At 35.5% G+C, this 15,879-nt stretch overlaps 1 protein-coding gene across 3 annotated transcripts in view; it reads left to right on the forward strand.

The window, feature by feature from the left end:
* grip2a (glutamate receptor interacting protein 2a) overlaps positions 1-15,879 on the forward strand; it is a 101,777-nt gene that overhangs the window by 41,844 nt on the left and 44,054 nt on the right. For all 3 annotated transcript variants that reach the window (XM_056464091.1, XM_056464093.1, XM_056464092.1), the window contains exons 4-7: positions 2,622-2,767; positions 7,545-7,631; positions 10,972-11,047; positions 14,043-14,188. In XM_056464091.1, coding sequence (XP_056320066.1) covers positions 2,622-2,767; positions 7,545-7,631; positions 10,972-11,047; positions 14,043-14,188 — 455 coding nt within the window. The remainder of the gene's footprint in view (positions 1-2,621; positions 2,768-7,544; positions 7,632-10,971; positions 11,048-14,042; positions 14,189-15,879) is intronic.

A 15,879-nucleotide genomic window follows, 5' to 3' on the forward strand; every position in this document is an offset into this window, starting at 1 on the left:
TTATAATCTAATGAGAATTAGCTGGCATGTAGATGCAATGTAACTAAATTCAACAAACAGACCATCACAATAAAGTGTGACCAAGGAAATGTATGAAATTGAAAATAGTCACATAAACCAGTGGTCCCAAACCTTCTTATCACCGCAGACTGGTCAGTGCTTGACAGTTTTACCGCGGACAGGAGATGGGGGTGAGGTTGTTCGTAGGTTACGTTTTCTCAGAGGATGACAAGCTGAAAAAACATTGCTGCAGCTCTGATACAAGTTTTATTTATGGAGAAAATTACAAAGCATTGCAGTGTTCTGTGTTTGTCTGAGATAATTAGTCTACCAAAATGTGTATATTCCATACAAGCTGAAGTTGATCGGTCTATTCCTGTCATGTGACTCGCAGTGAGTGTATGGAAGGTGCAAGTGTGCAAGCCGCACACCTCCATTGGAAATAACGAACTTGTGCGAACTCTAGAAAAGACTCGATAGACTGCGAACGGCCCTTAAAAGGCTGCCGTCATTTGCGATCTCCAGCAGTTGATCTTCTTGCACAGACATGCTGGATTCACCAGATTTTTTGACAAATGAATTGTGGATCCATTCCTTGGCAGTTCGCGGGTCCTTCACCAGGCCTTTTCCCCTTAGCAACTTTCCTAAGACATCTGTTTCTTACTCATTTTGCTGCTTGTGGTTAAATGGTTATTTATTTCTGAGATGCAAAGTTGAATTTTCAGCATCATTTCTTCAGGTTTTAGCATCACTTGATCCTTCAGAAATCATTATTAAATAATGATTTGCTTCTCAAAAACATTTTTTTTTTTGGATTCTCAATGTTGTGCAGCTTAATATGTTTGTAAAAATAGTGATACATTTTGTTTTAGGTTTTTTTTAATAAACAATATTCAAAAGAGCAGATTTATTTAAAATATAAATCTGTTGATACGTTATAAATGTCTCTACTGTAATTTTTGATCAATTGAATGCTTCTTTGCTCAATATAAGCATAAATTTTGTTAAAAATAAAAACATAATGACCATAAATTTTGTACTTTATGTTCTGCATGTGTATCTCTGTATATGTCACTGTGTAATGCGAACAATGTGACTTTAATATCAGCTCAGTGTCTAGTTACTGTAGCAATTAAAGTGTTTTTTATACTTTTTAAAAAATGTTTTATTGATGATTTCAAATAAATTTTAGAAATTTAACTTATAAGAATATACAGTTGAAGTCAGATTTATTAGCCCCACTGTTTATTTCCCCCATTTTCTGTTTAAAGGAGAGAACATTTTGTTCAACACATTTCTAATCACAATAGTTTTAATAACTTGTTTCTATTAACTGATTTATCTTTTCCATGATGACAGCACATAATATTTGACTAGATATTTTTTAAGATATTAGTATTCAGCTTAAAGTGACATTTAAAGGCTTAACTAGGTTAACTAGGCAGGTTAGAGTAATTAGGCAAGTCATTGTATAACTATTGTTTGTTTTGTAGACAATCGAAAAAATTATAGCTTAAAGCGGCTAATAATTTAAATCTAAAAATGTTTATTAGAAAATTTAAAAACTGCTTTTATTCTAGCCGAAATAATACAAATAACTCTTTCTCCAGAAGAAAAAATATTATCAGACATACTGTGAAAATTTCCTTGCTCTGTTAAACACCATTTGGGAAATATAAAAAAAATAAAAATTAAGAGAGACTAATAATTCTGACTTCAATGGAATACTGATATAGCATTTTCCATTACAATACAACAATACAAAACTTTATTGTCAGACCGCGTCTGAATTTCTTTTTGCATAACAGCATTATAAATACTCCTTACAAAGAGACAAAGACTAATAAAAAAACCAACATTTTACACGTACCTTATTTAGCTCCAAGACAGCCTGATGTACTATTGACTGTTTTAATTTCACTTTATTAAAACCTGGGACTCTAAATCAACGGTTAGGCTTTAATGGTATACATTCATGATTCAACACATGACTAGGATGTGAAATGATGTTCCTTTCCAGCCCTGTGAGGTTCTTGTATTACGAACAGTCATATCATTTCTCAAGAGGCTTTCCGGCTATCTTTGAACTGATTTTAATCTGGTTTATCAACTTTGTTTTTAAACTCTCAGACAGACTCATATACCATACAGCATTACAATACTGCAGATCACTCATAAGTACAGACATAAAAAATGTTCAAGAATCTTTATCGATGCTCCAAAAAATCTAAGACAACACAAAAAATAGATTCTTTGTTTTTTTTTGTTACACACACACTCAATATGATCTTTCCGCGAAACCTTGTTGTCTTATTACCAGTATTGGTGTGTGATCAATCTTATTTCCATGATTATTGAATGTACATTTCAAACTATTAAAGTGGCCATGATATGCAAATAAAATGCTAAATAAAGTTGTTGAACATGTATTTAAACTACTTAAAGCCATAATCAAGCCAATAAGCTACAAGGAGGATCAGAATATTACAAACCTTCACATACTTTGAAAATGTATGTTTATTTAATGGCTTTAATGAGTTGAAAATGAATGGAAAATGACAGTCAAATTGAAAACAATGGTGCGATGTAAACTGTTGTCTATGTGTGTGTTTGTTTGGCAGGAGTGACCAGCTCAATGTCGGCGACTACATCAAGTCAGTGAACGGGATAAACCTTTCCAAACTCAGACATGATGAGATCATCAGCATGTTGAAGAACATCGGCGAGCGTGTGGTGCTGGAGGTCGAATACGAGCTGCCGCCGTTCGGTACATACTCAAATACACGCATGCATTTGAATTATTTAATCAAAATAATGTCAATATATAAGTTTTTTTGTGTGTGTGTGTGTGAGACGTAAAGCTGACTTTTCAGTATCATTACTCTTAAATAGAGTGTCAAATGATCTTTCAGAATTTAAAGAGGTCATGAAATGAGAAACTAAAATTCTCTTGATATTTTGAGATGTGAGAGCTCACAGTACTATAAAATCATCTTGCAAGTTTCAGAACTCAACACTTTGTGGTTCCTCTAAAATCAGCTTATATTGAAGGCAGTCTCATAAAACAACAGGTTCTGGAATGTTGTACTCTATGATGTAATAGGGTGGATAAGCCCCGCCTACACAGAACATTGTAGCACATTTCTACTTCACTTTTAAGTCCTGTTAACATGCAAAAATTTCAGCCAATCAGAGCAGTGGGCGTTTACTTTTGACTGAATCAGAATCAGAAAGAGCTTTATTGCCAGGTATGTTCACTCATACAGTGCAACAGACGTACAGAGACAGAACGAAAAACATATAATATATTTTAAAAATAGAAGTAGTGAATGCAAATATACAAATTAAGAAGTGTATGTACAGGTATATTACTATATATAATGTTATATGTGCAGCTGTTATGTGCAAATTGGCATGTAAAGTAAGTGTATGTGTATAAAAAGGGTGTAGCAAGTAGTGACGTTGGTTCAACAATTATTATCATCAAGTGTTCATGAGATGGATTGCCTGAGGGAAGAAACTGTTTCTGTGTCGGATTGTTCTACTGCACAGTGCTCTGTAGCGTCGACCAGAAGGTAACAGTTCAAAGAGGCAGTGTGCTGGGTGTGAGGGGTCCAGAGTGATTTTGGCAGCCCTTCTGCTCGCTCTGGATAGGTACAGTTCTTGGAGAGTAGGGAGGGTTGTACCAATGATTCGCTCAGCAGTCCGAACTATTCGACGTAGTCTTTAGTGGTCGGACTTGGTAGCTGAGCTAAACCAGACAGTTATTGATGTGCAGATGACTGATTCAATGATGGAGGTGTAGAATTGTTTCAGCTGCTCCTTTGGGAGGTTGAACTTCCTCAGCTGACGAAGAAAGTACAGCCTCTGTTGAGCTTTTTTACTGCCATGCCCATTTAAACAAAACATTCTGATGAGGGTTAAAAACAGCACGGATAATAATCAGTTTCTACTAAATTATGATGCTTTTGATGTAAAAAATCTCAAGAACGAGTGGACTTCAGAAAACAATGTCAATATATATTTTTTAAGTTTTTTTGTGACAGCAGACGTTTCAAGTATCATTACTCTAATTTCTAGTGTCAAGTGATCTTTCAGAAATTAAAGAGGTCATGAAAGGAGAAACCCAAATTTTCTTCATATTTTGACATGTAAGATCTCATAGTATTATAAAAACATCTTGCAAGTTTCAGAACTCAACACTTTGTGGTTCCTCTAAAATCAGCTTATATTGAAGGCAGTCTAATAAAACAACAGGCTCTGGAATGTTCAACTTTATGATGTAATCGGGTGGATAAGCCCCGCCTCCTCAGAAGATTGAAGCACATTTCTACTTCACTTACTTTTTAGTTCTGTTAATATGCAGAAATTTCAGCCAATGAAAGCAGTGGGTGTTTATTTTTTACTGTCACGCCCATTTAAACAGAATGCTCTGACGAGGGTTAAAAACAAGACAGGTTATAGATAATAAACTTTTAAATTATGATGCTTTTGAAAAAAAAACAAACAAGTGGACCTCAGAGAACAGAACACACTAAAAAATGTGCTAGTTCATGACCCCTTTAAAATATGCAAATTTTATGCTCAACAAACATGTAGCTTAATATCAACATTATCTTATTATTTCAACAGTTTGCTGTTTAATGTAGAAATGAGGTGAATTTATTATTATCATTTTGTTGCTGAATAGAAGTAGTAAAATAGCAGGTTTTTTTTTTATCTCTTCACTTTTGCTAAATTTCATGCATTGTTGCTAAATTAATGAAATAAACGTACTTGATAGTACACAGTGGTACGATATATTTTTAACACACATGTAGTCATTATTGGGTCACACTTTATAAAAAGGTTTCATAAGTTCATGTATTTACTAACAATGAAGAATACAGTATTTATTAACCCATTTGTGCTCAAATCTTTCTAAATGGTTTCATTCGTGTAGCCTTGTTAACAGTGTCCTATAGAAACATGTTTTGCATTTATTTTCTCCAGGTTTTTGAATTTTATCTAGAAAATTGTATTTGAATATGCGACATATTCAGTTATATGTAGTTGCAGGTGGGCAAATATGTTGTGAGAACCCTTTAATGGAAAATTTGGCATTCTAACCCTAAAAAACTGATTTCAACAGATTAATTAATATTCCAAAACACATTTATTATGTTTAAAACTAGAAAACCATTCGACCATTCAACCCCACTGCATAATTACAGCAGTCAAAGAAAAAAATAACTCCTCCAATGTTACTTTAACTCTCTTTGTGGGTGTGGGACCAGTGGGAGAAGTTCATTTTACTCTGAGGATTATGCTGTGTATCAAATTATGTATCAAAAAAGTCTACTTTAAAATAAAGATATCAGTTAAAGGGTTAGGTTATTTTTAAATGGGGTATTATGAAAGCAAAAAAAAAAAACAAGACCAATAATCATTATTTATTAATGGCCCGTTTCTACTGAGTGGTATGGTTCGGTTTGGTACGCTTTTATGGCTGTTTCCACTGTCAAAGGGCGTACCGAACCGTACCGTACCACTTTTTCGGCACCCTTTCCCAAACACGAGAAGGGGTACCAAAAGGCGGAGCCACACGCGCAGCTGAACGCTGTTGGTTTACAGAGAGGCGTCATTCGCTTACGCAACAAGCCAGAATGAAAACAAAAAGCCCGCCATGTTTGAAATACACCGCGAGAGATTTTAGCGGAATTATAAATACATATAATAACGAGCCATGGTCGATCTGGGCTCAAACAAACCTTCTCGTCGTCTTGATAAACAGCCACAAAGCCAAGAAGAAGAGCAGATTTACCCTGTGCCCCGTAGTTTTTTACGAGCCAGTCTGAGGCGCGAGCGGTTTCGCTTTCTTGCTTGCGCTCGCGCGCGTCTAACATTTATATCTTAAATAACAAACTTCTTGAGCTGATGATAATAACCTGCGCTTGATTATTGACGTGCTTTTGAAACCCGATCCTGTCAGACACTGACAAACGCGAGATTGAAGCGCGAAGAAACAAAGGAGAAGCCGGGAAAAAAAGCAGCACATTATTTTTTCAACAAACGCGAACAAAATGCCATGTATAACTAACTTATTATCTTCACCTTTTGGACTAATATGAACCGGGAATGACAGAATTACTCTCTAACAGAGGCTACATGTGCTGCTGAAGATTACAGACACAGATAAGAGGTTTTCACTGACTGTGGGCTATATTTTGTGTTGTTTAGAACCTAAATACGGGCGAAATGTCTGCTGTGTGTAGTTTTTCTGTAGTTGGTAACATTTCGGAGACTGTAAGGGGCTGTTTGTGTTTATATATGTTCATTTATTTAGCTATTTAATATAATTACAGACGTTACAGTAGGCTGTTTCCCACTGTCATTGATCTGCAGTTATAATCAACTCATGTTCATTGAAAAGTTAGTAATAAACATTTATACACAAGTATTTATGTGTATGAAGCATCTGTGTTGTGAGAAGTGCTTCTCATATGATATGTAAGTGACCCGTGCAGCTTAATTGTAGACATTTCCTCGAGTGAGAATGACGTCAACTGAAACTTTCTGTCATACACCACACCCACCAAAAGGGTACCCTTGTTAGTGGAAACGCAAGCCTGATAAAGGTGACCCAAACCGAACCGTACCAGTCAGTGGAAACGAGCCATTACTGATTAACACAGGATTCTATAATTTCCCATGATTTATACAAGGTATTTGCCCACCGGCAACTATGGTTGCCACATGAACTTTAGACAAAGTGTAGTAATAACTATAGATTTATTGAAAGATTTGTTTTGTTTGAATGAATCTAGAGACCCTCAAGATTATGTTGATATATATTTGTGAACAAAAATAAATTTTTAGTAATATAAAAATTGCCTTTATTTGGGAGGGTTTGCCTCCATTTTGCATCCTGGAATTAGGGGTAGGAATTTGAAAGCCTCACATGACAGGAATTCAATCATTTTCTGTTTTTTTTTTCTTTCTTGAAATCTTTTATTTGGTTGTTTGCTTGCATTGAGAAATTATACTATATATACTATACTGTAGTTCATAGTTGCCATTTTCCTGTCATAAGCAATTTTCTACATGTTATGCAAGTACTCCTATACATGGGCAAATACCTCTATTGATTGAATTGCATTAACCAATGTTAACAAGCATGAATTTGGATTTTACTGATGCAGTTATTAAAATCCAATTCATGCTTGTTAACATTGGTTAATGCAGTGCGAGTTAATATGAACTAACAATAAACAACTTTATTTCCATTTACTAACGTTAACAATTATTCATACTGTAATAAAAATATTCATGTTAGTAGATACATTAACCAACAATAACTAATGTAAAGTGTTACAAATGATTCACTATCGCAGTACTTGAAAATGCAACAGTACAGAATCTTTAATTTTCAGCCAGTATGGGATGGTTGTATTGTGGCATTAGTGTTTCTGGTGCTGTGAAAATAAACATATGTACATTTCAGCGTCTGGGGCTGAATCTCATCCTTCTGTGACAGTAACTCAAGCTGTTCTGTGTGTGTTCAGCTCCCAGCAATCCCTGCAGCGTCATCTCCAAAACCATCGAAGTGTGCTTGGAGAAAGAAGGAAACAGCTTTGGCTTCGTTCTGAGAGGTACTGAAATCTTCTAAGATGCACACCGAATCATCTTTACTAAAATATCTTATTTGACTTTTTTTTAATCTTATTTTTTCACTTTTTTAGCTGATGTTATGACCGTAAAATTGAGGATGGATAAATCAATGACCATTTGAAATTCAACTAACCATTATTTGATGTTATATTAAAAATATTAATTCAGGTTTAGTAAAATAAAGGTTTCTAATTGATGTTTTTTTAATGAAATGTAAACAATTTGTGGTATATAAATAATAATGTTACTAAGGCAGCATATGCTAAAGGGATAGTTCACTCCAAATGAAAATGTATTTTTTTTTCTCATTGACTCTCTCAAGTGGTTATGAGTTTCCTTTTTCTGTTGAACACAAAAGAAGATATTTTAAAAATGTTAGAAACCTGTAACCATTGACTTCCATACATTTTTCAAAACAAGCTCTTTCAGAAGAAAGAAACTCAAAACAGGTTTGTAACAAGTGAAGGGTGAGTAAAAGATTAAAGAATTTTCAGTTTTTGGTGAACTATCTCTTTATTAATAATAATCATAATAATAATAATAATATTAATAATAATAATAATAATAATAATAATAATAATAATAATAATAATAATAATAATAATAATAAATCAAAATAGTAATATAGTAAAATGTTATTAACACTTAAAACAATTGTTTACTAATAGAAAATAGTTAAAGGTTCAGTATGTAAGTTTGAGACCCAGTGGTTGAAGTAGGTATTGCACCCCTGGTTCAAAGCAGGCACATGCTCAGGTTGCCAGATTGACGCCATCAACAGCGTTCTAAATAAATAAAATGAAATAAAAATATAAATATAAAATAAAATAAATAAAAGCAATGGCACACAATAGAAGGAATATTTCCCATATAAAAAGGAGTTCTTGTCCTAACCAACACCATACTTGCCGTACTTGTAGAATTTTCAGCATTTTTACTCCAGTCTAAATAGTGAAATTATTTTAATAGTGAATTTGTTGTTATTAATGTTAAATGAAGACGAGTAATCATTTTAAAGAAACTGTAATACATAATTTTTAGTTGTTTTTTTTCCAAATAGAATGAATGATGATATAAAACATACCTTGACATATTATGATCCTAAAACTTAAAAAAAGGGAAAACAAATTAGTGGTTTTAAAAATCTAACTGTCTATCATATTATTATATATTATATATAATATTAAGGATATTCTAGGTTCAGAACAACAGGGTTTCCCTAGGTTCAGTGCAGGTCAGCTCCAGGGTTGCCAGGTTTTTGGAACAAAACTAACCCACTGGCCAGTCAAAACTAGCCCAATAACATCAAAACATGCCACCGGCCATTCATCAAATAGATATTTGACATCACTTTATGCATCAAAAACAGGGTTTTGCCTTTGAAAATAATTATATAGTAGTAATTATAAATATTCTTTTATGATAGAAAATAATCTTATCCTAAGATTGAGCAGCTAGCTAGCTCTAATTATTATTACTATTATTATTATTATTATTATTTATGATTATTTAATGTTTAAAATAAACATTAAAGATATTGATTCAATTGTAAATGGACAAACATATTGTTCTGTAGATTACATACACTCACTGGCCACTTTATTAGGTACACCTGTACAACTGTTCGTTAACGCAAATATCTAACATGGCAGCAACTCAATGCATTTAGGCATGTAGACATGGTCAAGACGATCTGCTTCAGTTCAACCGAGCATCAAAATGGGGAAGAAAGGTGATTTAAGTGACTTTGAATGACATGGTTGTTGGTGCCAGATGGGCTGATCTGAATATTTCAGAAACTGCTGATTTACTGGGATTTTTCACACACAACTATCTCTAGGGTTTACAGACGATGGTCTGAAAAAGAGAAAATATCCAGTGAGCGGCAGTTCTGTGGGCGCAAATGCCTTGTTGATGCCAGAGGTTAGAAGAGAATGGCCAGACTGGTTCCAGCTGATAGAAAGACAACAGTAACTCAAATAACCACTCGTTATAACTGAAGTAAGCTTCTCTGAACGCACAACACATCTAACCTTAAGGCGGATGGGCCACACCAGCAGAAGACCACACCGGCTGTCACTTCGGTCAGCTAAAAACAGGAAACTGAGGCTAAAATTCACACAGGCTCACCAAAATGGACAATAGAAGATTGGAAAAACGTTGCCTGGTCTGATGAGTCTCGATTTCTGCTGTGACATTCAGATGGTAGGGTCAGAATTTGGCATCAACAACATGAAAGCATGGATCCATCCTGCCTTGTATCAACGGTTCAGGCTGGTGGTGGTGGTGGTGTAATGGTGTAGGGGATATTTTCTTGGCCCACTTTGGGACTCATTAGTACCAATTATGCATCCAATTATGCATCGTGTAAATGCCAAAGCCTACCTGAGTATTGTTGCTGACCATGTCCATCCCTTTATGACCACAGTATACGTATCTTCTGATGGCTACTTTCCGTAGGATAGCGCGCCATGTCATAAAGCATGAATCTTCTCAGACTGGTTTCTTGAACATGACAATGAGTTCACTGTACTCAAATGGCCTCCACAGTCACCAGACCTCAAACCAATAGAGCACCTTTGGGATGTGGTGGAATGGGAGATTCGCAATATGGATGTGCAGCTGACAAATCTGCAGCAACTGTGTGACGCTATCATGTCATCATAGACCAAAATCTTCATTTCTGGAGTAATTCCAATACCTTGTTCAATCTATGCCACAAAGGATTAAGGCAGTTCTGAAGGCAAAAGGGGTCGAACGTGGGACTAGTAAGGTGTACCTAATAAAGTGGCCGGTGAGTGTATACTTTTGCAGTTATTATTTAGCAAAAAAAAAAATCCCTGAGAGTACTTCCAATCAGTTACAATGCAAACAAAAACAGCCCCTGCACTTCACTAAAGTGTGCTTACTCTTTTTCATCATCCTAGCAGTTTTTTATCAATGGTAGAATATGAATTTGGTCGAGTAAAACTCTTCAGTGCAGCCATATAAATATAATTAGCGCAATATGTCAAACCTTTAACCCACCAAATTAGAAACTATCCAAAGCAAGTACCTAAATTAGACCAATTCCACGGGAAAACTGCAGACTTGGCAACCCTGATCAGCTCTGTGCCTTAAATATTGAAGCAAAACAATTTTTATACCTGAGGACGCCATATTCAGACCTCCAAAAACGCTTTTTAATAACGTTATCGAACAGAAAAGGTTATTCAAAAGCATTGTGTGATGTTATTCTCAAGGGCAGCAGATGATGTGTGTGTGTTTATGACTAAAGGCAGTCGGGCTGGCACATCAGGTGTGTGTTTCACATGTTTTCAGGGGGATTTCATGAGGACTGGCATAAAGCTCGACCTCTAGTGGTGACCTATGTGAGGCCCGGTGGACCCGCCGACAGGTGAGAGCAAATGACTCAAATAATATATGTGTGTAGAAGTTTATATGTGTGTGTGTGTGACATGTTTATACCAGAATGACAAGGCCCTTTAGAGCATCTCTGCTTATTAATTACAATGTCTGAATCATTGTGAAGCTCTGACTATGTCTATGAATCATTTTGAAGCTCACTGCAAAAAGTGTGTGTGTTTGAGAGAGAGAGATACATAAGTTATATCTGAATGCATTAGGAGCAGTAAGATGTTTGTGTGTTGCATTTATTTGATTAAAGATAGACAAATTATGAAATATTATTTAAAATTAAAATAAGCGTTTTCTTATTGAATGTAGTTCAAACTCAAATTTATTCCAGTGATTTAATGTTTTCAGCATCATTACTCCAGTCTTCAGTGTCACGTGATCCTTCAGAAATCATCTTAATATGCTGATTGACTGGGTTTTTCATGAGTTGTTATTATTATTGGAAATTATTATTTATGATCCTTAAAAAAATTTATCAGAGGTAAAAACATTTTCCTGCTTTACAGCTTTGTGGAAACTGTGATACATTTTATGTTTTAAGATTTATTGATTGAAAGAAATGTTCAAAATAACAGCATTTATTTAAAATCATACTTTATTTATTTATTTATCAGTAATAAATTAAATAAATAAAAAATAAATAAATTGCAAATAAATAAATACATTTATTTATTTCTTTATTTTCATGTTTTTTGTTTTCTATTTATTTATTTTATTATTTATTTATTTATTTATCTTTATTTTATTTCTTTATTCATTCATTTATTTTAATTTATTTATTTATGTTAAGCTTTTTATTTATTTATGATATTTATTTATTTTCTATTTATTTATTTATGATATTTATTTATGTTATTTATTTATTAGTTTTCTAATTAATTTCTATTTATTTATTGTTTATTTATTTGTTTGTTTTTATTTATTCATTTAGTATTTTATTTCTTTTCTATTTATTTATTTTGCATTTTAGCTATTTATTTATTTATTCATACATTTGTTTATTTATTTATTTATTTATTTATTTTTATTTATTTAATCTCTATTTGTTTATTTTCTATTTATTTATTTTAATTCCTTTTGAGTGGTACTGTGTCAGAGTTTTAGTAAAATATGAAGAACCCTAAAAAACATTCAAGACTAACAAGATAACAACAATAATAATAATAAAAATAATAATAATAATAATAATAATAAAAATAGATGTTTCATTCATTCATTAATTCATTCATCCATTTTCTTTCCGGCTTAGTCCCTTTATTAATCTGGGGTCGTCACAGCAGAATGAACCGCCAACTTTTCCAGCATGTTTTACGCAGCGGATGCCCTTCCAGCTGCAACCCATCACTGGGAAACACCCATACACTCTCATTTACACACATACACTACGGGTACAATACAACTTAGCTTACCCAATTCCCAATTCCCCAATACCACATGTTTCTGGACTTGTGGCGGAAACCAGAGCACCCGGAGGAAACCCAGGCCAACACAGGGAGAACATGCTAACTCCACACAGAAATGGCAACTGAACCAGCGACTTTCTTTCTGTGAGGCAACAGTGCTACCCACTGCGCCACCAGGACGCCCCAAAAGAGATGCTTCTTCATCATCAAATTATTGTATTAGAATGATTTGTGAAGGATCATGTGACACTGAAAACTGCAGTATTGATACTGGAAAACTGCCTATATATCCATATATTATTACCATCTTTGGAAATAACCACAATTTAAACTACATTCAATAAGAAAATGGTTATTTTAAATTGTCATTAAACATAGCTTTTACTGTCTCTTTTCCGAGCAGAAAAGGCTTTGTTTAAAAACATTAAACAATCATCGCACACTTTTGAGCCGGTGATGTATATGTATTTATCTGTATTATTTTGATGGTGATTTGATGCACATTATGAGAGCGTGCTGTATATTTAGTGTGTGAGTGATCAGTGAAGCCTGTAAGCTGGTTCTGGAGGCACACATGTTCACTGAAGCATAGGCTGATGACATTAGAATGAGTGAGAAGGGTAGAACACAGCCTGAAGCACACACACACACACACACACACACACATATGAGAGCAGATGAAACACAGACATGCATATGAACTCACACTGCACACATATGAGAGCAGATGTAACACACATGCATATGAACTCACACTGCACACATATGAGAGCAGATGTAACACACATGCATATGAACTCACTGCACACATATGAGAGCAGATGTAACACACATGCATATGAACTCACACTGCACACACACACACACACACATACAAGAGCAGATGAAAGACACACACACAAGACAAAAGTCCTGTCGTTGATCCCAGTTGTAAGAGCAACAAATAATAACTTGACTTCCAGTTGATCATTTGGAAAAGTGGCAGAAGGTAGATTTTTCTGCAGAATCATCTGTTGAACTGCATCCCAATCATCACAAATACTGCAGAAGACATATTGGAACCTGCATGGACCCAACATTCTCACAGAAATCAGTCAAGTTTGGTGAAGGAAAAATCATGGTTTGGGGTTACCTTCAGTATGGGGCATGCAAGAGATCTGCAGAGTGGATGGCAACATCGACAGCCTGAGGTATCCAGACATTTGTGCTGCCCATTATATTACAAACCACAGGAGAGGGCAAATTCTTCAGCAGGATAGCGCTGCCTCTCATACTTCAGCCTCCACATCAAAGTTCCTGAAAGCAAAGGAGGTCAAGGTGCTCCAGTATTGGCCAACCCAGTAACCAGACATGAACATTATTGAGCATGTCTGATGTAAGATGGAGGAGGCATTGCAGACCTTTTATTTGCACTAACATCTACATTACACACCACATGAAAGGTAATATTGTTACCATCACAATAAGGGTTCTTAAATTAGTCCATGCAAAAGAGATGCTTTTATTTTCAACTGCACGTCTGCATTCACCTGTCCTCATGCCGCTGTCTCTCCATGTTTCTCTGTCTGTCAGAGAGGGAACCTTGCGCGCAGGCGACCGCGTGTTGAGTGTGAACGGTGTTGCGGTGAACAGACAGAAACATGCTGACGCTCTGACCCTGATCATGCAGAGCAGCCAGGAGGCTTTCTTCCTCATCGAGTACGACATCATGGTCATGGGTGAGCAGACACACAGATGCGCACGAGCACACACACACACACACACACACACACACACAGACACACAGACAGACACACTTGAGTATGCTTGTATGCACAGATACTCTCATGTGGCCCTAATTAGAGTAGAAACATATTCCATTTCCCTCTGTGGTCCCATAGGAGAGAGAGAAAAAACAAAACGATGAGGTCTCTCTTGCTTCTCCTGAATGGCATTTGTCTTAATAAGGGCTGGGTTGCAGCTTCTGCTGTGCACAGTTTATACTCCTAACATACTTTTAGGGTGTCGTTGGCCAGGTTTCCATCCCAACCTTAAGTGAATATTTTCAAAGCCCGGAAATAAAGAAAATAAATACCATATGTAAATTATATCCAAGATCCAAATAGATGTTAGTATCGGTATTGTTAAGGCTCGTACACACCGGTTCGCTTTTCATTTGCGTTTATCGTCAGCGTTTTACGAGACGTTTGTCCGCATTCAGACCCAAGCGATTTTCACAGGCGTCGAGCAGAAGAGTATGCAAAATCACTCCTTGACATTAGATGGCGCTACACAGCTTTAAGCTTCTGACACCCTGATAATAACACAGAAGAAGAGGAAGAGAGGAAGTTCACACGCTTGTTGTTAAAGTTACTGGTGACTTGAACAAGTATGGATGGTTCAAGTAGCAGCTCCAGCTCTAGCGATGAAGAAGTGATTATTGTTCACCAGAGCAATAAGCAGCTCCACGTTCATATCGCCTCTGGGGATCTTCTTCAATGCGCTCGCATTGACAGTTTTGCGCTTGAGCGCCTCCAAGTGCTGTTCACTGTAACTTCAGCAGCTCCGTGCACGTGAACAAAAGTACCAATCTGATTGGAGGAAAAGGTTTTCAAACAAAAAACGAGCATGAGGCATTTCTTTTAAAAAATGATGCTTTTACGCCTGCCGTTTTGCGCGTTGGTGTGCACGATTACATTGGCGCCCTTTATTTAGTCATGAGGCGTTAAACGTCGTCAGAAAACGCAAGCAAAAACGTCTCGGTGTGCACGGGCCTTTAGATTTTAGGAAATCTATAAGCTAATGTGCCCCAAAACAGTGACAAAATTTGTGAAATCCAAATTAATAATGTTTATTTTACTAGCACATCTACATTTAATAATGTTAAAGAGGTTTAATATGTATTAATTAAGATTATAAACATTATTTCTTGAGTGAGTGCACTATTCTGTGCTTCTGAATGGCTGTATTTAAATTTTTGTCGTGTTTCGTCTGGTGCAAACAGCCAAATTGCTTATCACTGCAAATCTCGTCATGTAGCGTGTTGTTGGGACACGGGGTTACAATGTAACCTGCTCACCTAATGTTTACGTTCGTAATATTTGTATTATTTGCTAATTAATAACCTCATATGGAACTCTGAATCTGCGTCTCATTTTGGAGGCTGTTACTGTCCACCAGAGGTCGCATTCCGGTCACTGACGCATGCTTTGAGAGACTTTCTAAAGAAATGAATGAATGAAATACAGTTTTCCATCAAGGTAACCCGGGGTGCTAAAATATAATTGGCTAAACTGGCATTGGGTGCAAAGAACCCAAACAAAGACAGCCGTTCTGACACGTAACTCACATTTTCAAAGCAGAATATCTGACTTAACATTTTTTTCCAGATAAACAAGAATGTTCACTTAGCATGTTTCTTACATATCTG

This window comes from Danio aesculapii, chromosome 8 (genome assembly GCF_903798145.1).
Source record: "Danio aesculapii chromosome 8, fDanAes4.1, whole genome shotgun sequence".
NCBI lineage: Eukaryota > Metazoa > Chordata > Actinopteri > Cypriniformes > Danionidae > Danio > Danio aesculapii.